This window comes from Agelaius phoeniceus, chromosome 12 (assembly GCF_051311805.1).
Source record: "Agelaius phoeniceus isolate bAgePho1 chromosome 12, bAgePho1.hap1, whole genome shotgun sequence".
In the NCBI taxonomy this organism is placed as follows: domain Eukaryota; kingdom Metazoa; phylum Chordata; class Aves; order Passeriformes; family Icteridae; genus Agelaius; species Agelaius phoeniceus.
In genome coordinates, this window is record NC_135276.1 from 8,831,056 (window position 1) to 8,854,622 (window position 23,567).

General features: G+C 40.2%; 1 protein-coding gene and 1 long non-coding RNA gene across 9 annotated transcripts in view; one reads left to right on the forward strand and one right to left on the reverse strand.

Annotated features, from left to right (window-relative positions):
* Positions 1 to 13,618, forward strand: part of PHKB (phosphorylase kinase regulatory subunit beta) — a 67,118-nt gene extending 53,500 nt beyond the window's left edge. For 6 of the 8 annotated variants that reach the window (XM_077185012.1, XM_077185010.1, XM_077185016.1 and 3 more), the window contains 7 exons: positions 992 to 1,082; positions 2,648 to 2,850; positions 4,928 to 5,062; positions 8,344 to 8,473; positions 8,866 to 8,973; positions 10,282 to 10,422; positions 12,637 to 13,618. In XM_077185012.1, the coding sequence (XP_077041127.1) occupies positions 992 to 1,082; positions 2,648 to 2,850; positions 4,928 to 5,062; positions 8,344 to 8,473; positions 8,866 to 8,973; positions 10,282 to 10,422; positions 12,637 to 12,774 (946 nt within the window). In that variant the 3' untranslated portion in view covers positions 12,775 to 13,618. Of the gene's footprint in view, positions 1 to 35; positions 127 to 991; positions 1,083 to 2,647; positions 2,851 to 4,927; positions 5,063 to 8,343; positions 8,474 to 8,865; positions 8,974 to 10,281; positions 10,423 to 12,636 lie in introns of all 8 variants that reach the window. The other 2 variants (XM_077185014.1, XM_077185015.1) reach the window with 1 other exon arrangement.
* Positions 13,619 to 14,699: 1,081 nt separating this feature from the next.
* On the reverse strand, positions 14,700 to 22,811 carry LOC143695091 (uncharacterized). The gene is made up of 4 exons (XR_013184004.1): positions 22,703 to 22,811; positions 22,041 to 22,186; positions 16,786 to 16,868; positions 14,700 to 15,636 (listed from the first exon to the last, which is right to left on the reverse strand). It is a non-coding gene; the product is annotated as an uncharacterized LOC143695091 (long non-coding RNA).
* Positions 22,812 to 23,567: the final 756 nt, after the last annotated feature.

The window sequence follows — 23,567 nt, forward strand, 5'->3', positions numbered from 1 at the left end:
TTCTCTTCCCTGGTTGCCATGTGACACACATATAGGTTGGTGTTGCGCTACAGTGCTGCATTTGCACAGAAATTTTCTTCTTCTATAACCCCACATATTACTACTTTACTGGTACATGGGAAACAGGTAAAGTGCCCAGAAATCTGAAGTGCAGCTCTGTGAGATATTTTTTTTGCTTATTTGCATTTTGATGGTATCAGCTAATGCATTTTTGAAATGCTTTGCTCTTGATCTTAAGGAGTGTGTAGCAGTTTTCACAGGAATCAACATCAACTGTTTGAGTTTTTTACTAACACCATAGAATATTACAGCTTATTCCTCATCTCTGTGAATAAATGATTCTTAGTAGCCTCAAAACCTATGCCAGAAAAGCTCAATTACAGTTCTGTTAGGTTGGTATTTTGTCAGGAAATTATTATTAAATGTATTCATATCTTTAACCACCTACTGCATACATGGAAAAATGTGTTCTTAGAAGCTACAGCTTGTTTTTAACCTGGCAGGTGACACAAGTCTCTTCTTTTCATGCTGCACATGCAAAATATTACCTCAGCATGGAACACACAGCAAGGCTTTGGTGTTATGTGTTATACTTTCTGTTGCAAAATCTTTCTGACTCTTCCATAAGTAAATTTAAAAATTACCAAAGTTCTCTTGCAAAATGATGAAAATGTCATAAGAGAGGAGCTGGCATTTCTTACCTGCCTTTGGTTAAGATGGTGTTGAGAAGAGAACAAGAAGCTTTTTATGGAACTGGTAGTTTAATGAGTTCTAACTAAATATATTTCTGATCCATTAACCTGTATCTGAACTAAAAAATGAGAACCTACAGAAGACTGCATAAAACCTGATCCAAATTCCACTTTGTACATAATGTATGTATTCACTGAGTTAATTTTGAGATTCTGCTGTGGCAGACTGCAGCTTTCTATCTGAATTCATTAAACTAGCATGTGATATGTAGTGGGATTGCTCTGTTTTCTGCCCTCAGGTCTGTTGTGCGCTTCGCAGCAAGTCTTTTAGGTAAACTAGTGGACAGCCTTGCACCATCTATTACTAATGTTTTAGTTCAGGGCAAGCAGGTAAGTCTTTGCTCCTCAGAACTGCATTAAGGAATGATAACAGAAACTAAACAAATGGCTTGTTCATTTTCAAGGCCTCTGATGCTTCTTTTAAAAGTATGCAATGGCTTAAAAAAAACCTTACCAAAGAAGAGAAATCTAGAGAAAATAAATATATGTTTAATAATTGTATTTGGAACTGAATAATAATTTTAATTAATGAAAGAATAAGACTGAAAAGACAGTTCAGTATTTATGGAAGACAGGAAGGGGCATGATTTCTGAAACTCCTTGGGTTGAAGGTCTCTGGGGAGACCTTGGAAACCCTTCCAGTGCCTAAAGGGGCTCCAGTGGAGCTGGAGAGGGACTTTTGACAAGCACATGTAGAGACAGGACAAGAGGGAATTGCTTTAAAATGAAATAGGGCAGGTTCAGATTAGATCTTAGGAAGAAACTCTTCCCTGTGAGAGTGAGGAGGGCCTGGCACAGGCTGCCTGGAGAAGCTGTGACTGCCCCATCCCTGGGAGTGTTCAGGTTGGAGGGGGTTTGGAGCAGGAATGTTGTAACAAGATGATCTTTAAGGTCCCTTCCCACCCAAACCTTTCTGTGATTTTATCTATATGCCCTCTTACTTGACAAAAGTAGATGAAGTATTAAAGCATCTTTTGAAAGACTTCTTTAATGAAAATGTAATCATTCCCTGTGTGATTGAGCATAACACAACACGTGGGTGGCAGCTGAGCAAAAGGTCTGTCAGGGTTTTCTGTTTCAAAGAAAGTTTAATTGTGTTTTTTCCTTTCCTAAGGAGAGCATTATTTTTCTTCCCCAGCACAATAATTTTAATTAAATTAATGAATAGTTGCTTCTAAATAATACAAATTGAATATTTCTGTATTTCTGTGTTAAACATGTGTATGTGTATACCTGCTTACATGCAATGTTGTTGTCTTACCCCAGACTGAGGTCTGGATTTGTGCTTATGGTGCTACTCAGCTGTAGAGAAGGTCACACCTGCATGCTGCATAATTTGAGGCTATTGGCAACTTTTGAACCTAACATCCCTTCCTTGATCTTTATTATAGCAGAAAAACTAGTGTTGCTGTCTTACTGACAATAGATTAAAAACAAACCAGAATTTTAATAAATTCCTTTTTTGTGGTTAAACAATCTGGTACCAGCAATATATTTTCTTAAAATTAAGGCTGTAACTTTTAGCATGCTAGTAGAAATAAGAAAACAAAACTATAAATTTAATTTTGAATTTTAATTGTGTTCTACAGCTGAAATGTATGAAATTATATAACTGTCTAAACCTAATGTACAGTCTGATTATAAAGCAGTGGTCTTGTATTTTTATTTTAATTTGGAAAAATAGATTCCATATTCACTGTGGTTGTTAGTGAAGTTTATTACTTCAATAGCATCCAATTAACAGTATTAACAAGCATCAGCCATTGACGTAAAACTGCCCTTGTATTGTGAAATTTTTAAGAAGCAAAGCAGGGTTGGTGCAGGTTAGTTTCTGAATTGCTTTGCAGTGCTTCCTTGCTGTCCCTAGCCTCTGAATTGTTTTCCCTGTGCCACAGGTGACGCTGGGAGCGTTTGGCCAGGAGGAAGCAGTTATCTCTAACCCCTTGTCACCCGCAGTGATTAAGGACATGATCTATGATAAATGCCGCCTGCAAGATGAGCGAGAGGCTGTGCTGCAGCAGGAGCTGGTCATCCACATTGGCTGGATCATCTCCAATTCCCCAGAGCTCTTCAGTGGGATGCTGAAGATACGGATTGGGTCAGTAAAGCACCTCTGGCATTGCAGGGGAACGTAGAGCCACAAACTTGAATCAAGGTTAAAACATCATTTACCTCCCACCTGTGCTCTTCTGTTCTTTGACAAGGTGACCTACAAACAGGCTGTGCTGGAGTGCTGTCACATTCCATGGGATCTGCATTTACTTTGCTACCCACAGAAGTTAATTATTTTTTTCACATTTAGATAGAGACATGCATTTGAATAAGCACTTCTTTGAAGAGGCCAGGTGCTACTGACTGAGATTTACTGAATCAGTGAGCGTGCTTTAGAATCAGAACTTAAGTGTTTCATCTTCCATATTTTTTCCCATAGAGAAAAATACAGCATTCCAGCACTGGAGGTAGATACCAGCAGCCTTTTTTCTAGCATACAAGATTAATATTTCTTCTTTAGCAGTACATTCCAGTCATCAGAAAACAAAAAATTGCCAGTATTACTTTTAACTGGAAGTATCCTTCTGCACTTAAATGCTCTTCTGTCCCCTCCACAGATCCATGTTACTCCTCTTTCCTCCCCTTCCTTATTCTCTGTAGCTAATCCTTTTTGCAACTTTTTTTCTTTCTCCCAAGGTTAATGCTAGAGATTCAATTTCCTTTATTTCAGTGTTATCACCCACTCCAGTGAGCAAAATTAACCTTCTCACAGAAATGCCGTTCCAGTTTGATAATGATTTGATTTAGTGTCTTGTTATTGATTTGTTTTCAGGGTTTCATGTTGAAATAGATCAAGTTTCTGACAGCCCTATTACTGTAAAAACTCCCAGCCAACTGACTTGATTTCACCTCTTATCGGGGAAGAGCTCAGCAGAAGATCCACCCTTGACTTTGGTGTGGTTTGCAGGCCACTGCAAAGGGAAAATACCAGTGAGGGACTCACACACAGACACATCTGAGACATGAGGGGGGAAAGAACTCCTGAGCCAGCTGTGTTGTTCATCTTGGTAACAAGAGAAGGACTCATCAGCTGCTAAATGAAATGAAAGCAGCATGTTCTGCTAATGTAATGGACCCCAATACTCCCTGGTACCTTGCACCTCCAGTGCACGGTTCTGGAAACCTCAGATGTAATCAACACTGGATCAGCTGGCCAGGCATCTCCAAATTCTGAGTAGTTACTGAGAATTCCCTAGGAAGGAGTGTGACTTGACTTATGTAGGCAGAACCATTCTGCACCTGCTTAGCTAAACAGTTAAATGGCCACAGAATGTGGCTGTGGAGATGACAGCCTGAATCTCTCACTGCATTCTCAGATAAACACAGGAAGGCTCTGATGTACCCCAGCCTTGATCAGCTCTTATGGACTGTTTGAAGAAGAACTAGTTCAGTTTCCTTTTGTTAGTAATGCCTACTGGAACTGAACCAGTGGAGAGGGCAAGAGGCTGAGCTCTGTGCTTATCTGGCTTCTGATGTACCTTATTTCATCTTTGATATTGCATCAGAGGCTGGAGCACTGGTTTTACATAATGTGCACAATAAAACTCAGCATTTTCCTTCAACACTTTGCCAAGTTCTGCCCCTCTGATACCTCAGGCTAAAAATCTTCACTGTTGCTATATTTTTATTGAATCAATTTTTTTTCAAAAAGGAGCAGAAAAAGAAAGTGTGATAGACTGCAAAAATGAATTTCAAAGGCTAAAACTAGAAATAAGCCCTGAAGTCTTGGTAAATGTAAAATATTGTAAATTTTATGGCTTTTTAAAACTCATCAGCAAAATGCATACATAGGCAGAGCATAATTCTGAGTAGGAATTTTAACATCAAAAGGCAGGTAAATGTTGGTCTCAATGAACATGGAATACAGGGAATGTAGTCCAATCAATCTTCTCTGTGGAAAACACGGTCCACAACACATTTCTGAATTGCATTATTCCTTTCAGCTTGTATCATGTTCCAATCAAACAGGAAGAGTAGGAGAGTGTTTGTCTGATATTTTATGCAAGTCCTGACAGCCAAATAGCAGGATTGTGTGGAATTCTTAGGAGCTGTTTTATTAGACTAATTTTTCCTATTTGGAAACTTTGTATTGAATGACTAAATCTGTTCTTCCCCTCGTGTAGATGGATTATCCATGCTATGAAGTATGAGCTGAAGATCAGAGCTGGGGATATGCCAGCCAAGGACTTGTACCAGATGTCCCCCAGTGAGGTGAAGCAGCTCCTGCTGGACATTCTGCAGCCTCAGCAGCCGGGCAGGTAACGAGGGCTGGGGTCCCTGAGCTCATTCACTGATGTTCAAGCACATTTCATTCCTGAACTGCTTTGTGTGCACCTGAAATCACCAGGCATCTGTAATCATCTGTAATTTTTAAAGGGAAGATAGCAAAAATGCACTTTTTCATTCTTTCACATGGGCCCAGGTTATAGAATTGTTTCTTTTCTATTGCATATTCTCTTTTCAGCTTTATCTTTGTGGAAATCTCTTTACTGCCAGAGAATAGAGATCTGTCTGCTATAATGTGAACTGTTACACTCTTTCATGTGGGGAAAGAAGCCAAAAATTACCCAATACCTCCACTTAAGTGACTTGTAGGAACAGTTTATCTGCTGTTCAGTGCCTGCTTTCTTCTGGGTTATTATATGAGTAAGAGCAGATGTTCTCTAGAATTCTTAAAAGAGAGTGGTACTGCCTGAAAGTTGGAATCTTTTCCCTAAGCTGTAACCAGCTGCCAAAAAGAACATTCATTGTGATACCAAGTATGCAAGACATAAGTTAAAATTGCAATATTTCTACTTAACTTTATTGAGAAGAGTGAAGTCAAAACTCTTCCTCTTGGTTTTACTTCTGGTTAAGTCAAACTTTGGCACATCATATTGCTGATCATTTCCATAGTCCTTGACTGAATGGGTGCTGGGCTTTTCCTCTCAACAAAGAGGAATTACAGCACACATCCTGCTGTTTATACTCCTGCTTCATTCAAGACACACCTGTGTTTCTCCCCAGTCTGTAATTCCTGAGGAAAGAGCTCCTTCAGTCCCTGCCTCATCTCCCAGTCCCACTGGCTCTGTTCTCTATCTCCCAGATGCTTTTCAGAGCCTTGGCTGTGCTGGGCAGTTCTTGCTGCTGGCCCTGCTCACGTTGGTGCTGACACTGTCCTGTGAAAGCACAGCAGAACAAGGCCTTTGCAGCACTTTCCATCCCATATTAATGCTCTTTAGGAAGCTCTTGCTCAATCTCAGTAAGGAATCCAAGCACCACCTTTTGTCAGAGATTTCACCTGCACTGCCACAGCAGCTGCTGCTTTTGATGCCTGTAACACACAGGGAAGGTCACTGAAGGGCACTTGGCTTGGGTTTCTGAGGATGAGGATTCTTTTTTGGGTCATCTGAGTACAAAAACTCACCAGCATATCCTTCAAATCTTTCAATCCTCTAACTTCTTTCTAACTTCTTCCTGTACAGTATTGCTAACTCGTTTTTCCCTGCCCATTAGTGACTTGTTTTTAAAAGTTTTCTTCCTGTTAGGAAATACAGAATACTCCCTTTTTTTTTTTCCTCCTCCTTTTCTTTTCTTCTTTTTGAGGACAGCTTTTCCTAGTCTTGTGATGTTTTTAGAAAAAAAATCTCTGGTAATGTGATACCACAGCTCACTGCCAATTAATTTGTCATACAGAAAGGGCTAATAGTCTATTTACCTCCCTAACAGTCTCTCCACAAGTAACCTCTCTCCAGGTTTTCACAGAAGACATTTTTGCAAGCACAGACTCCACAGATTACACTTTTTAATCTATTTATGTGGGGCACAAGATTGCAAGAAACTCTTTTTAAATGGAACATTGTTCTTTTAATGGTCCAAACAGCTCTGAAACTCACTTTGCTTATTCAGTTTGCAAGACTCTCTTTCTGACCCTATTACTGTAGGTGGGTCAGAGCATTTTTCACATCTTCAAATTCTTCTTTTTTTGTATTAAGAAAACAACTTGTTATTTTTAATACACCACTGGTCTTTTTGCTTTTATGAGAGTTTTCTTATCCTAATCCAAGGACAGAGCTGTGCAGAGAATAAGATGAAACTGCTGTAGTAGACACAACTTTTTGGTAGTTTAGTGTTTAATTGAGAAGTGATTTATGAGAAATTTTTTCTTACCTTGCCATGTCTATCCAATACAGTTGTACAGGAAAAGAGCCCACACTCATGTTGGCTTAGCCCTGGCTTTATAGGGTTAACTTTAAACATCTCCTTTGTTCTCAGAAAGTGTATCCCAATTACTGAGAGCTCAAACCTGCTCAGAAAATGCACCCCCTAGTGATAATTTTTTCCCTTTTATTCTTTAAAAAAACAAAACAAAACACAGGAAAAACCCAAACCAATGCTCTGTCTGCTTTGTCTTTTGGTGTAGCTGGGGCTGAACTACCCTCAGAAAATTAAGTGTAAAACCATGCATGCAGTTGTCAGAATTAGTGTTTTCTTTACTGGTTGTATCTCAGAAGGAATTCTCACCATTTCTCCAGTATTTAAGAGTTTTTTAATGCAAGATATTTTAGCAATTTCATCCAGCACACTGGTGTCTGCAGGAACAGGTCATTTTCTAGACAAGTGTTTTTATTCTAAGCATGTCATGTTAATCTCCCAATACATATGGAGCAAAAACCAAACCCCCAGAGTTATTAGTGCTGAATTCATTTGAGCCAGGCTGAGAAAGGTCTGCACAACAACATTGTTCAAGTTGATCAGGGAATTTCCCTTTTTTTTTTCTTTTCAAGCAGCCTACCAGAACCAGGTCTTTGAAATCCAGAAAGGCATGAGGCATGTTGCAAAGCAGTAACTTAATTGGAGTTTTTCTAAAAAATAATGTGTTGATTTTTCTACTTAAAATTCAAAAAGCAGCTAAGGACTAAGTAACCTGAGGAAGTCCTATCTGTCAAATACATTCAAGACACCCACACAAGACTTAATCTGTCTTGTGAATCCAGCAATTAATTCAGACCCATGGATGCCACTTCTTCAATTTCCATTGCTGGTGTTTTAAACATTTTGGCTAAAGCCCCATTCCTCTAGTAACACTGAGAAGAAAAAATAGGAAAATTAAATTCCATACTTGATGGCTTTAAGTAAAAAAGAAAAAAGCTGGTATACTTCTGAAGGCAAATAGGATTTGTGATTCATGAAGAATGTGACTCAGTTTGCTCAAAGCCTTAGTTTTACAAAACCATTCTGCTGAATTTTCTAAATTTGCAGGTTACTTGTTTTCTACAGATCACCAGGAAAACCCCTGCCTTCAACAATTCTGCTGGAATGCATTTTTCTTACATGACTAGACCTGATGAATTTGATCTGTTACTGTTGCTGGCCTGCACTGGGTGGATTTCAGAGCTGCTGCTTCCTCTGCAGCTCCATAAAGCACAGAGACCCAGGGTGACCGTGTGCCCTCTGCATGCTGAGCCCTGTGCTGTGTGTGCAGCAGGGGTGTCTGTACTGCTCACCTGGCAGGCTGTGAGTGCCAGGTGTGCTGAGCTGTCCCCTCCTGTGTCCCCAGGAGCTGGCTGAACAGGAGGCAGCTGGATGGCTCCCTGAACAGAACTCCTGCAGGCTTCTACGACCGCGTGTGGCAGATCCTGGAGAGAACCCCCAACGGCCTCATCGTGGCAGGGAGGTTCCTGCCCCAGGTAATCCCCAGCCAGGCTCAGGCACTGCTGTTCACCTGCCTGGCAATGGTGAAGCACCTTATCATTCATGGCTATTTATGCCATCCTGTTTTACTTAGAGTAACTTGTTAATTGGGAAAAAAAAATCCAAGTTTTCTATTTCATTTGGAGTAAAATACAATTAGAATAGAATGAAAGCAAATTATTTCTATTAAAGCACATTTATAAAACTTTAAGTGTAGAAGATTCTTTCCAAGTCATGAACTCTGAAATCTGCTCCCTTTTTGATCCTACAAAAAGGTTATTATTTCTTAGTTGAATATTATTTGTTCAGCAAGCCAGTAGGCTCTGCTTGGGGGTGGGTTTGATTTAATGCATGTGGTCTTTTAATAAAAGTATGCTTTGTTTTTCAGCAACCAACCTTATCAGATATGACGATGTATGAAATGAACTTTTCCCTCCTGGTTGAAGATATGCTGCAAAACATTGACCAGCCTCAGTACAGGCAGATCATTGTGGAGGTCTGTGGCCAATAATCAATGGCATTTTATACTGTGCATTAGTATGTTACAGCCTAAAACAAACAAATAACCTAGACTCAAATATTTGAAGAAATAACATTTTCCATATAAACACTCACTTCAGAGGTTTCTCTACAGGTTTTAGGATTAAACAGGTTCCTGTTACATGTTCAGAACAGAGTGAGTTCATAATGCTCTTCCCCTTCAGCAAATATTGATGACACCAGCAATACAGTTAGGTCAGAGGAGGTAAAAATCTAATAACTCCAGAGTAGCTTTCCTTCTAGTCCTTAGCCCATGCCTTTTCCTAACAATTTCCTAGACCTAAGGAAAACTAAAATAAAATAACCAGCTTGCCCTCTGAATGATTCTTCCTTCCTTTTTTGCTGAGGCTGCCTAGTGAGTAGCTTTGCACCACTGAGTCAGCCACCTTCCCATTTCCTGGTGTTCCCCATCCTCACAGGAAAGCAAGAGGCTGTTTAAATCCTTCCCCCAGTGCTGTTTAAATCCTTCCCCCAGTGCTGTTTAAATCCTTCCCCCAGTGCACACAAGGTTTGCTTTGAGAACAGGAGCCCTGCTCTGTTGGTACCTGGTACCTTTCAGCAGCATTCACTGTTAGTCCCCAGCTCTGTGCCCTCCCAGAACATCCAACCCCAAACTCTGCTCCCAGCTCATGCTCAGCCTGCTCCCTGGAGCACCCCCAGTTTGTGCTGAGATAGCAAAATTACCAAACCAAGGTGAGCAGTGCAGACTCCACTGCTTGCCTGCAGATGTTACAACAGAACACTCTTCATGTTCACCTGCCTATTTTAAACCCTTTTCAGATGTCAGTAACATCAGTTCTGATGAGCTGAGGCTTTACTGCTCACTGTTCTCCTTGGTTTTGATAAACTTTGTCATAACAGAATTTTAGCATCTGGGATTATGCCTCAGAACACCAAATGCTGAGGTTCAGTGTTTGCTGCCTTTCACTCTCTCCACAGGATTTGTGCAGCCACAGAGTGAACTGAATAAACTGGAAAATGACTTTCCTGGCTCCCAGCCAAGCTGGATGTTAATGTCAATCATTTGCACCATGCCCTTAGCTAGGCAGTCACCAGCAATTGTAACCTTTCATAAAAGCCTGCTTTTCCAGTGATTCTTTTATCCAAGTCAGGATTCTATTATCTGTGCACTATTACCTGTGCCATTATTAAATGGCTTCCTGCTTGAAAGAGGCATATGCAATTACTAACAGTGCTATTATGTAACCTGAATTTTAAAAAATGAAATTTAAAGTCTTCTTTACAATCTCTTTCTGCCTTCCAGTTGCTGATGGTTATATCTGTTATTCTGGAGAGAAATCCTGAGCTGGAGTTCCAGGACAAAGTGGACTTGGACAAGGTGGTGCAAGAAGCATTTCATGACTTTCAGAAAGATCACAGCAGTCCAAAGGGAGCTGAAAATCAAGTGAGTAAAATATTGCTGTCTTACCAAATTTACCATTCTTATTGAAGTTACTTCTAAATGTTAATTCTGTGCAGTTCAGAGTAAAAAGCAATTGACAGAAGTTCAGAATGGAACACAAATAAGAAATTAATATACCCAAGTGCTGCCTAGGTCTGCAAAGAGCCTCTAAGCAGAGATGAAAGGGGTGCACTTTATTGCTGAGTTGTAAATTCAAAATGTTACAGTAAGGAGAATACTCTGTGTTCCATGGCTCTGCAATGGGACTCTCAGTGAGCTGGAAGAGTTCTCCTCAAAGGGGAAAGGATTCATTAAGGAGGGGCACTGGAACAGAGAAGAGTTAAAAATAACAAAAGAAACTAAAGTTCAGCAAGGAAGTGTGAAATTAGGATCTTATGAACACAGAGACTAAGAAAACTTTAATAACCAAAGAATTCATATTGGCAGTATTAAAATAAGAACTTGAGATACAGAACTGTTCTAAGTTACTGATTTTTCTGTTAGATTTGCATTCATGAATTGGTAAAAGTTTGGCTAAAATTCAAATAAAGGAATAAATACTTTTAATATTTTCTTCACTACAATTATAGGTTTCATGCTTTAAAGATCTCTGAATAGTCTCACTACAAGTTTTGGTGCCTCAAAGCTCTGAAATTCTGTAATAAAGCCAGGTTTATTGGCCTGGTTGAAGGAGGAGATAAGAGTAGAAGAGTGGGACAAGTCCCAGAGTGCCTGAGGATGATCCTCCTCACTCCAGCTGGCATTTTATTGTGGACAATATATTTGAAGTTATCTGTGCCTGCTCTGAAGGATATATTGATTCATAACATTGACATGCAGCAGCCCTTCCTCTTGCTGAATTTTTAGTTCCTTTTAAAGCTGAGGAAGGATGTGCTGCTTCAGAACTCTTTCAAATGTTTCAATGTTCACTCTTGTGCCACTGATTTTTGTACCAAGATTTGAAAGCAAGGCAGATAGCCAGTCCCAGCAATGTGTCAGTTTGCACAATACCTTTGTTTAGAAAAGAACACAATTTCCTGGGAATGATGATCTTTTTGGTCCATGTTGGAGGGCACTGACTCTGTGCCATCATACACACAAATGGCTCTTGAGTGGAATCTGGAATTTGCTACTGACTTTTGTGACAAGCTGCAAATCCCCAGTGCCTACAAACAGGGAGGAGAATTCCATGCCAAGCCCAGTTTTTACTGGTGCTGCCCTAGCCTCTGCTGAAGTGATGGATTGTTTTTCTCCAAGCCCAGACCCACTCAGAACAATGCAATGCCTTTTTGTCTCTTAGAAAGAGCCCCCAATTCAGAGTTCTGAGTAATATTCAAGATTGCTGTTGGAAATTCAGCTCCTTGCATTAAAGTTTCCTGGAACCTGGCTCTCCCATACTCCCAGGTGGCTGCCTGCTGGCAGTGGCTGTAACCCTGTCTGGCTTTGTTCTCAGGGTGCTGTCTCAAGATTTCCTAACACTGCTAAAAACTCCTGATTTGTCTGAACTATAGTCCTTCCTTAAATGGATTTGCAAATATTTTGAACTTTGTTGATTCCCTGTTAACATGTAATAAATTTCAAAAATATTTATTCTAATAAGTTCAGACACACCCTGAAACTAAAAAAGTCTTATTATTTCCTCCACACAATCTCTGCCCTTGATTTAATAAAAGTACCCAATTTCCTGAATTAAGGCATTCAACCTTTTTTAGAGCAGCTAATACATAATTTGAGAGTAAGCAGGTGTTTTAATGTCACTAACTGTGAAAACCAGGTGTTCAGTGAAGGACACCTATTTTGGTGATCTGATTAATGAATGAGTTCATGTGCTACCTGTGGTTTGGATCTTGGATCTTTTCCTTCTGAATAAATCTTCAGTCAGTTTACACCTCAAGTACACCCAAGGCCCTGGCTCACCATTCCACCACACAGGCATCACACAGCTGCATGTTTCAGGAGAGCAGTTGTTCTCTGACAGCTATGACATTTTCAGAAATGTTAAGAAGGTGGTATCTGTGCAGTCCTGGAAAACTCAGTGAAGAAAGAGATGCAGGTAAGTACATATGGGAGATTTCTGAAAATTGAGCAGATTTATTCTCTGGTTTTAGAGTCCAAAAACCACATTTGCATTTTTAACATATCTGCTGTTGCTCTTGTTTGCCTGTGTGTGGCTGCTTTCCACATTCACTAATGGCAGCCTCTGTTCCCTCTCTGCAGAGTGACATGACTGCATTCTACAACACCCACCCACTTGGAAAAAAGGGAACTTGCAGCTACTTGAGCAAGGCTGTGATCACTTTGCTGCTGGAAGGGGAAATGAAATCAAGCCACGATGATCCTTGCACCATTAGCTAAAGCTTGGCACACAGCACAGGAATTGTTGCTTTACTTAGTGCTCCATGTGTTTTTCAAGCCAGTTCTAAGGGACTGGTTTGAAGGGTAGGCCTGGCTAGTGACAAATGCACCCTCTCCTTTGCTGACAGAAGTGCCATTAAAGATACCAAGTGCCACCAGATTGTCTCCTTTCTCAGCTATGCAGCATGAAACTGAGCACATGAAGTTAGTCCTGTGGTATTTGATTAAGTTGAATGGGAATGCATTTATGATTTTAAAAATGCATCTACTGTAGCTGGTAAATTCAAGTGAAGGCAGTATGAGATTTTGTCTTTATACCTCTATTTATTTATAATTGCAAACAAGTAGAAGATAAATTAATGTGCATACCAATCAGTGTGGAAATACAAAAACTGGATTATTTTCTTATTATTCTACAAACAAATTGGAGGTGAAGTATTTGTTATTCTCTTAAGGTTTTCTTTATCAGTTCAAGTGACAGCATTCATTTAATGTGTTGGGTTTTTTAATTTACAGGCTGGTAACTTGATATACAGGTTTCATCCTAACAGAGGAACTTTTTATCTCTAGCAATACACATCACTGTATTTTCCCAGTTGTTATTTAAACATCTGTAAGTTAACAAGGGAACTGTAACACAATAAAAATTTGTTTTTTAAAAAAAGGCAAACAAGCTGTATTTAAATTAAAATCAATGAAGAAATAACTTTGTATTACATATGTTATCATGGTATTAAAGAATTCAAGATACACTTATTTATCTCCTAAATGTGTGAAAACACTGTATGCTATATGCTTTATTTTGGTGAAATAATAAAAAGCAAATGCTTGTAAAAAAGAAAAACCTGTCCAAAATACTCTGGCATGCAAATGACACTCCTGCTGACTGTAGTGCAACCTTTGACCTGCTGCTAGAACCCCCTTGCAGCACTGAAGTGCCACTTTTAGCAGCACACAACACACTTAAGCTGTGGATCAGATCCTTGAACATTCTGCTAATTAACCTGCTGGTGAGGAGCTGCAGCTCCCTGGGAAGGAGCTGTTGGCACACAGCCCCTGTGCTGCTGCTGTCCCCTCACTGTGACACATTTCCCTGGGCAGGCACAGGGGGCACAGGGCAGCAGAGCAGAGCACAGCCCATGGCTCAGGGGGCCCAGCCTGGGGAGTGCCTGTCCCTGGCTGCAGCGAGGAGGGGACAGCTCAGCAGCAGCCCCAGCTGGCAGCAGGGCTGAACACTGGCTCAGGACCTGGCAGCAGGACCTGGCATCTCCACTGCTCTACTGCCCTGGGAGCTGCCAAGTGCACTGGACTCCCCTTGTCCTTCCTGCTGGCCATGGCTCAGTGAGCAGCAAGATCTCTACTGCCAGTAGAGTTTAACAATAATACTGGAAATGAACATAGCTCTGGCCATACAATACAGAACATAACTCTTGTCTACAAACTGCAAATCCTATTGAAAGGAAACAATCCTTTACCTGCACACCCTCCACATGACTCCAGGAGCACTGGCAGTTTCTTAGACAGTAGCTCAGGTTCTGCTTTTGCAATTGGACATGATTTAAAGTGTAACTCAGTTTAATTCTTAGCCCTGCTTTCTCCTTCCCTCGTTCCATTAGCACCTCAGTTATTGGTAAGCCTCAGGTTTACTGATGTTCATCTGAACTTTAGAACTGCAAATGAATGAAAATGCCAGTGACCATTTACCCTTACTCAAACCTGGAATGAAAATCCATGCAAACTGTTCCTGCTTTCCTTCATCACCTTCAACACATGGTTTATGAAATGATGATTGGAACAGTTTTTCAGCTGCTACAAAATAAGGATAAATGGGAAGATGGAGATACCAAAATCCAGCAGAGTCCATATTCTCTGAAAAAGATTCTTGAATCTGAAGGGACAATACTGTTAATTTTTCTCTTGGTGAAGCAGGAGCAAGACACAGGAGCTTGACAGAAATGGCCCTCACAGAACCTGCCTTTTAAATTATAGCTTTATAAGATAACACAAGGTCATTGGAATAGAAACTAGAATTTATATTAAATATTTTTCTACATTATAGAATAGCATAGCAGAAAATAAAAGGTAAACCAGACAGTTTTTAAACAGTCACATCCCAAGTGATGTGTGGTTAACTTGGTCCTAATTTCTTTAAAAACATTCTGCCTCAAAAGGATCAGGAAGGAGATGCCTTTGGGGTTACAAGGGAGTAACTGCAGGTGCAGCAGTCACTACAGTGCCCTGTGTCCTTGCCAGACCTAGTGGCAATAGAGTTGCTCCAGGTACTAAAGACACAAGTCCCAAAGGGTTCACACCATTCAGTTCCCTTATTACCCACCTTCACAGTGCTCCAACCTGAAAACCCATTCTGCTTACAGGGGAATTAAGATCCATTAAAACAATAGGAAAACAACAGCTGAAAAACTTAAAGTTCAGCTGTGGATAAATGCAGGTTGGTTTTAGCACCACTTTTGTTCCAGATTTCTCTAGCAGATACTCTTGAGAAGACCAAATTATTTTAGTTAAACCATAGGAAAAAAAATTCCTCTACTGTTAGAAAAAGAGGATATACCAATCTCCAGTATCAACTCCTGATTTAAACACACATAACCCACTCCCCTCTCCCTAACTCAGTCACCTTCAATTTTACCAAAACCAGACTTCACACTGGATTCCTGTGCCCCTTAACAGGTGTCATGTTCCCAATGCATCAGACACTTCAGACTGCATGAGTCCTCAGAGAATTCAGGAGGGAAGAAGGTTACACAAGCAGTTCAAGGCTTTCTTGGCATTTTTGCTGTTGGCTTTGATGCTTTCCTCCACATGAATTTTCAGTCTTATTCTCTTACAAATCAGTCTGCACAACTGATACAGAACAGATACAGAAAAAAAAGCACAACCAGGTTAATAATAAATCAGTCTCTGAGAAATCCTCTTCATTACTTCCTAATCCATCACAGCTGAAAATGTAGCAAGAGATGCAGATCTGAACAGGCTTTTTTTGGCTCAGCCCTGGAGCAGGGGACGTGATGGTATCACAACACTGATGGGGCATTTTTCTGAGCAATGTTTTCTCATCAAGGTCCATCAGCAAGCAGTGTCTGATAACAGCAGCTTTAGCATTACTGTCATAAAACCATTCTGCTTTTGTAATTTAGGTCTCATATTTTTTGTTTTCACTGCTATTTAAAATACTTCCTTAAGCCTTATACATTAGGTTCATGTCATGAAAACAAATTCCTTAAGAAATGGTCATCAGTCAGAATCAGTGTTATTTTATGTTCATGCACCTTCTGCAAGTTTCAAGTCCACTTGCTTGGCCAGTGGTGTTGTTAAGAGTGAAAATTATCCTTCAGTAAAAATTCTTTTCAGCTACACAGGTGTTACAATACTAATATCACAGGAAGTGGAAGACATATTTAATTTAAAAAAAATCAATACTCAGAGCATTTCCCTAGAAAAGACTTTGAATAGAGCTGGTAAGAGGAAAAAATAAATGTACCAAAGAAAGTGGGAGTGGTGGGGCAATCTGATGCTTAAAACATAAATTTAAAAAATACTAGGATGCAATTAATTCCACTGAAGCCTATATATCTCATCCCAAAAATCAATCAAAAACATGGCTTGATTGAATTTTTAGATAATTACTATCCACTCCTGCCAAATATATTCTGTTCTCCAGAAGCGTGACAGTCTTTTAAGCTAATGAACTCAGCCTTGCAGCATGGGAAGAGAAAATTAAATGAGCAAGAAAATCTTTGCTGTGCTATAAACACAAAATGCAACAATGCTGGCAAACACAGCTGAGAGCCCAAAGGAAATGTGCAGGGTTATATCCACTGTCCATACCCACCTCTGCTCCTTCCACACTTCCTTCCAGTCATGGGGATGTGTGAATGTGGGGAGAAGGTAAGGAGGAAACTCAGCTGGGGTCCTGGCTGGAGAGAAGTTAAAGGATTCCCCTAGGGGTTTGGTTTTGGGACTGGAATAGGGAATGTGCATTCTTTCACTTACCCCTGCAGCACTCTGACTTTAGGAACTATCAATGGTATTCTCTCCACCTGAACATGCTTTTTCCTCTTGCACATTGGCAGGAGCTGGAACAAAAACAAATGCAGAAAAAACAGATATAAGGAATGTAAAAGTCTACATGTGGTAGGTCTTTCCTGAATCAGTCTCCTAAAAGGCTGCAAGGGTTCCTTCTGTAACCTTCCACAACAGTGCATGTTTCTGACAAGGGGAGGGAGACAGGAGCTAAAAACTTCCCCTCCTCAGATGAATGCATACAGGAGAATTGCTACATTTTTCAGATCAGGCCAAGAAAATTTCTCATTTCATAAAATGACAGCCTTTTGAGACAAAAGAGATTTTCTTTGGAACAGAGGGTCCTGCTACTACCAGCAGTAAGGGCTGATCTCACCTCAGCCTTGTGCTTTTGGGAAAGCAGCAGGAAGCTCAGAAAGCCCACAAAGAATGCCATAGTTGGTGTTTTTAGGGAATTTGAGGCCAGACAGAAGGAGGGAAAGGGTAACATCATGTATAGGAAAAAAGTTATGTAGGAATAATTTCTTACTTTCATATCAGTGAAACAAAAGAAAGAGGTCTCTGCACCTTGCCACAGCAAGGAAATCCACTGAGAAATCCACTGAGAAATCCACTTGTCACTGAGGAAATCCACTGAGAAATCCACTCAGGTGCAAGGGCCTGTATGAGGAAAGGGCACCATGCTGGTTTGTATCTGCACCACAGACCCAATCCTTGCATAATATCACTCCATTCTGGCAGGAAACACAGTTTACTAAAAAAGAACTTGCAAGTAAATAACACCTCCTAAATCCACTTTCTACCCCATCTTTGAAGAATAATGTATGGATGTCCCCCTGGGTTATGTTTCAAAAGCTAAAACATCATTCCTCTTTGAACAGGACTGGGATTCTTTACTCAAGTGTATATTTTCTGACATTGTTGCCCCAGCTGCCTACAAGCATCTCAGGTTCCTGCTTTGCTTGTTGAGCCCCTGGATCAGTCAGTGGTCCCTGCAGCAGGGCTGCCAGCAGAGCCAGGAAAGCTGGAATTCCTGGTCCTGCCCATGGAGGAGTCACCTGGCTGCATTCAGACCCTCACAGGACAAATCTGAGCTGTGGGTGAGCAAACCCAGCAGATTCCTGGGTTCCTATGACAGGCCAGGTGTGTTCAGTGAGGTGAGCTGCACAGCTGAACTTGCACTGCCTAAGATAAATTATGCTGCAACATTTCTAAAGGAAACATTACCCATGTGCTGAGAGAAGATTGTAGCACATTCTGGTAAGCTGAGTGTTTGTGCATCCTCTCTATAATCCATGGTAAGTAATAAAAACAGACCAGAAAGAAAATGTTAACAAGATTCCCATGTACTTGGAAGGTGTTTAACATTGCTGGCTAGGATATAAAATGCCTTGCAAGAAAAAAGGAAACTGCCTTTAAGAATGCAAAAATGAACCCCTACAGTTTCATGCCATGTCCCCAGACTGAGCTAGGTAACTAAATTCAAAATGCTTTTCTTGGTGAACAAATATATCCTTCCCACAATGTTGTTTTCTCTGCAGTGCCAGGGACCTCAGAGGTTTAAATACAAGTGAAATGATTTAAGTACTTGCTGTACTTTGGTCTTACTTTTGGTGATTTCCTCTTCTCCAAGGATGTAGAAGACCCAAGTGTAAAATTAGAAAAAAAGAGATGCACAGAGAGCCAGGCAAAGGCACTCAAGAAACAAAACACATGGCTGAGCATGGCTGCTGTAAACCCTGCAAGCACCACACACAGGGAAATCAATTTGCAAGGCTGCTTCCTGCATCCCAGAGCACATCTGCAAGATATGGCAGTGAAAATATCAATGAATCACCTCATCCTCACCTGAGTGTGCTCCCACCATTGCCAGCAGCCAGATCTGCACTGGAGCCTGATGCTCCCTCTTGGCTGGGAGGCCACAAGATTTTGGGCAGGGTCAGAGCAAACTTCATAAGCTGTTCCTGGACATGCAGACAGCAGAGGCTGCTGCTCATCAGCCTCACTCTGGCCATGTTCCTGTGCCTGACTTCACTCAGCCAAAGCAGTAACATCAAAAATATTCCCCAAAGACTGTACACACCTCACTGGTGTGCTGCTGGAAATGGTAAATTATTGTATTCACCAGAATCCTTCAAAATGAGAAGTCTAGGTTGGCAGTCTGATTTTCTGATCTCTGCTGGAGAGAACCAGATGCATGGTTAGAATTTTTCTTCTCCCAGTCAACCAACAGGTAACTGCCCTCACAGCACCCAGTTAAATGTGTTGTATTTCTAGCTGCAGGAAATGCTCTCTCTCTTCAAAGCATGGGTGTTTTATAGCAAAGGTGCAAGAGACTTTTGCTCTAGAGCCCTAGCAGGTTCCTGTGCCTCTCCTTTCTGAGTAGGAAGGCACCTGCTTAAGTACCATGACTGGGGAGGCTACAGTCCCTCCTCCTGTACATTTTCTGCTAACATCTTTTATGCATATAAAAAAAAGTATTGCAATATTTTAATATATACATTTTAAAATGCAAATACATTGGGAAACCTTAGCCTTGAAAGTTTATTTTTGTTAGATGTATTCAAACATTTTATAGTGAGCTATGAGAATATGAAAACAAGTAATAGTATTTGGATCTCATTTATCTTTTAAGTTGTTTCCAAAATCCTCTTATCATGCAGAAATTGCAATGTCCTTCTTGTCCTTTGAGGCACTGGCCAAGACAGAGAAAGCTCATCAACCCTGCTCAAATTAAGCTTTCTTCACAATGCAGGTTTCAGATTCAGTGCTGTCAGCCTCTGTTTCAGTTCCATGATTCACACAAGCTTTGGATCAAGCCTCAAGTGACAAAATGAATTTACTGCTTCTGGATATTTATTTTTTCAACTTAACGCTATCTGCCTCCTATTCATTACCTTAGATCAGGTTAATTGTGTGCTCATGAGAACTCATTTGTATCTTGAAGCCTTTATATGAAATATCCCATTGCCTCAACTGACTAAAAACATTCTTTACCCAGCTACAATATCAAGTCTTGTATTGGACCTGACTCTGGTTTGCTTTAAATGCTTTTGTTTTAGAACATTTTACTTGTCATGCAAAAACAAAACAAAATGCACAAAAATTGCACATTTTGAGATATAAATAACAGAGGTTAAGGGACATCTGGAGTGGATGTTCTGTGGTCACTGACACCTCCCCCTCACACAGATTGCAGTGGAACTGCTCTATAGTGACACTGCAATTTGCATACAGAAAAGGAGAAACCTTCAAAGACAGCAGCAGTTCATTAATTTTAATGTAACCCACCCAAAAAATGCATAAAGCAGAGGTAAATATTTGTCCATGGGGTGTCAGCAAGCTCTTCTAGTCCATCATGAAACATTATTATTTCTTCTGTACCTAAATCACTGTCAGACTGGAATGCTGTTCTGAACCAAGCTTCAGTTACAGAAATTATTGCTTAGCAAATATTTTGCAGCTCCTTGCAAAGCAAGGATTTGAGATGGAAGATGTTATGTAAGAGAGAAGATGGAGGACAAGGACAAATAAGGAACTGCTGACCTGTCCTTACATGGCACAGGCAGTAGCCATTCATTCTTTCCAATCATTTTAAGATTTTTGCTGTCATTGCTTTTGAATAGAATCCCCTATGCCTTAACTGACAACCAAACCATCACTAAGTGATTGAAATCAATATCAAGAGACTAAAAAGACTCAAATTTGCATCATTCAAAAAACCAGCAAACACCTGTTCTGCATTCCTGCACACCTTTAAGCTGAGTTCCAGTTCTACACATACAGTTTCTTGCAAATTCCATATGTGTAATTTCACATGCAACTATTTAAAGCTGATATCAAAACATTTGACTTCCTACAAAAACAGGAGCTGACACAGCCAAAATGCTTTAGTGGGATGTTCTGTCAGTAGCCCCCCTTGTTTACATGACCAAAGTCATTCTGGCCTGAGCTGGCACAAACCTGTGTGCAGCCCCCTCCAAGCTGTACCTGGTTTATGCTGTGGCTTTGAGCAGATTGTTCCATGGCACTGCCAGCTAGAGCCACCAGTTCCAGCATTAATGCTTTCTAATGACTGCTGGGAGATGGAATGACATCTCCATGAAGAACAAATACCACTTGGGCATAATGTAAGCAATATTTCCCTTTTCACTGCACTCACAAGCAAGTTACACTGTAGATAACCTACAGGGGAGACTTGGTCTGTTTTCCCAACCCTGTTGTGGGCTTCACCCCAAGCCAGAGCTCCATCCCCAGCCCTCTCCTGACAAGAGCTTTTGCAGAGGATTTTGTCAGCAGTACAAAGGCCTCCACAGAAAACAGGCTCAGTGTAAGACAGGGAAGCAAAAAACCCTGCAAATGTGTCATTGCAGGACTGAGTCTGCTTTCAATTGTTGTTCAAAGCTGACAGACTTAATGCAGAGGAAGTTATTTGTATTCTATTCATATAGAACTTTCATAGGTACAGAATCAGAACTTCAAATTCTGATGGACTTTTAGACAAACAACTCCTGTGTTCATTCCACTGACAAGATGGGGAACATTTCATTTGCATCTCAGTCAGGGTTCTATTAGGGTGGTAAGATTAATTTACTCAGATGAACTTCATTGATTCATTGATTTCTTCATCCTACCAGATGAACTGGAATCCATTTCAGATTGCTGAAAACCAGGTCTTGTACAGAAAGGTGACTCCAATGCAATCTCACTGACAAATCACTTCCAATGTAAAATTTCAGTACAAAACACACTTCCTCTGAAATCTCCAGTGGTTTGGATCAGAGTCAAGTGAAAACTGATACAAACTTTATTTTAGATCCTCTCTTAGAAGAGCCCTGGTAACAGAGACTCAGTTAGGACAGCTCATAAATAAAGCCACACCTATACTAAAGTATTAGCTAGACCCAGACTTTCCTAGAAGAACAGTTCTTTAATGTAGAAATCCACTGCAGCCTGCTCATGGTGATTCAATACATCACATTTCACTGTTTCTGCTAAAATCTTCTGCCATCAAGTTACAACAAATTCGTGAGTTTTACTACAGCACCACTAAACTACTTTTATTAAAATGCACCCTGGCACCAGGCCAGCAAGGGGAGCTATTTTTGGGCAGGATTTTCAAATACATTCACTTGAACTGTGGGATGCTGCTCTCTGCTATACCAATGGTAAAGTTTCCATGAGTGTCTGAGTGAATAATGAACAATTCCCCCTGTGTTACCCACATTTGCTCTGCCCTGAGGCTGCCACTGACTCCTCCTGTGACTGCAGTCACTCCTCTCTGCTCCTTGCTCCATCCAGCTGTTCCAGAGGTTACAGCATTATGTCTTCAAGGCTTTCAGCTCAAATTTTCAATTTGTTCAATAACAGTCTACAGGGGGATGTGAAACAAAAAACTACTTTAGAATATTCACCATGCCTTTCAGATAATCATTCAGAAAATCTCCAATATCCAAGCCTGCACACTGGCAACTGGCCCATGAAGTTTTGTACTGACAAACTTCAATAACATTTTAGAAGAGAATTTGGCAGCTGTCTGGAATTAGCCCTCCAGTTTCCATGGATACAACAATTAGATCAGCACAAACAAAGCAGCTGAAATTTTCAAATGAATAGTATTTTACATCACCCTCTTGCACAAAAATCCTGGTGACAATAGACATGTTAAAAATACTGAAATATTTTAGTTGAAAGCCCACCCACAGAGGCAACACTGTTAAAATAAAGGTTGTGTAAGAGAAGAAAATAAATCCAGCATTTTACCTTCTCACGTTAGATAAGGAAGACTACATGGCAAAGGAAAGATTATTAATAATATTTACTGAAAAATGATTTCCAGTTACATAGGTGTTTTTGCAATACCAAAAAAAATTAGAAAGAAGCTCACCTTTTCCAGGGTGGGGAAATCAAGCCAAAGCAATAATACCAACAGAGAAGCCATGTGTGCTTTTAGGAGAACTGCAACAGGAGCTTTGCAAATACATCCAACCTGTTTGTGCTGATCTCCAAACATGATACAGACACAAATTCTGAGCCAAGACAAAAAAAATATTATTAAACTGACTGGAAATACTTCATACACTGAAGCCTGTAATAGGAATATGCAATGACTGCAAGCAGGTAATTTGTAAAGACAGAAGGCTGAGCAAAAACCTCAAACCAAGAATAATCTTGGGTAATCGAGTTAGTCAGAAGCTTTGTCACCTTTGGTGTCTCTAAGAGGTCTCATTGTAGACATCCACTGTGGTTTCTGTATCACTGTGGAACAAATCTAATGCCTTCTGTTTCTAGTGGGAAGCCAGCTAAAAAGCTCAGCCTTCTCCAAGATGCAGGAAAACGTGACTGAATGCAAGGAAGGAAAGTCTGGATTCCCTTCTCATCAGGCACTGTTTTTACAGACATAAATAAATACACAAAGTTTGCCAGGAGAGATTTCTCTGTTGATTTCTTCTATAATTTATTTTGAACCACAAACAGCTTCCTCTTACAGATTTGATATTAATTATTAAATTCTCTGAGAAGAGCTGTTGTGCTGAGATCTTTTATGAGTGTTATTAATTCTTCCATGATTTAAAAACATTCATAATTCAGAAATTTAAAGCCTATATCCATTAACTAGCCAAAACCAAGGTTGTAATGATCTCTTTAAATTGAAAGTGCAATATATTTTGAATATTAATTACAGGGTTTTTTTGTTATTACATCAAATAACTTTTTTGTACTAGTGGTTTCAGATTTCTCTGAGTTTTCCC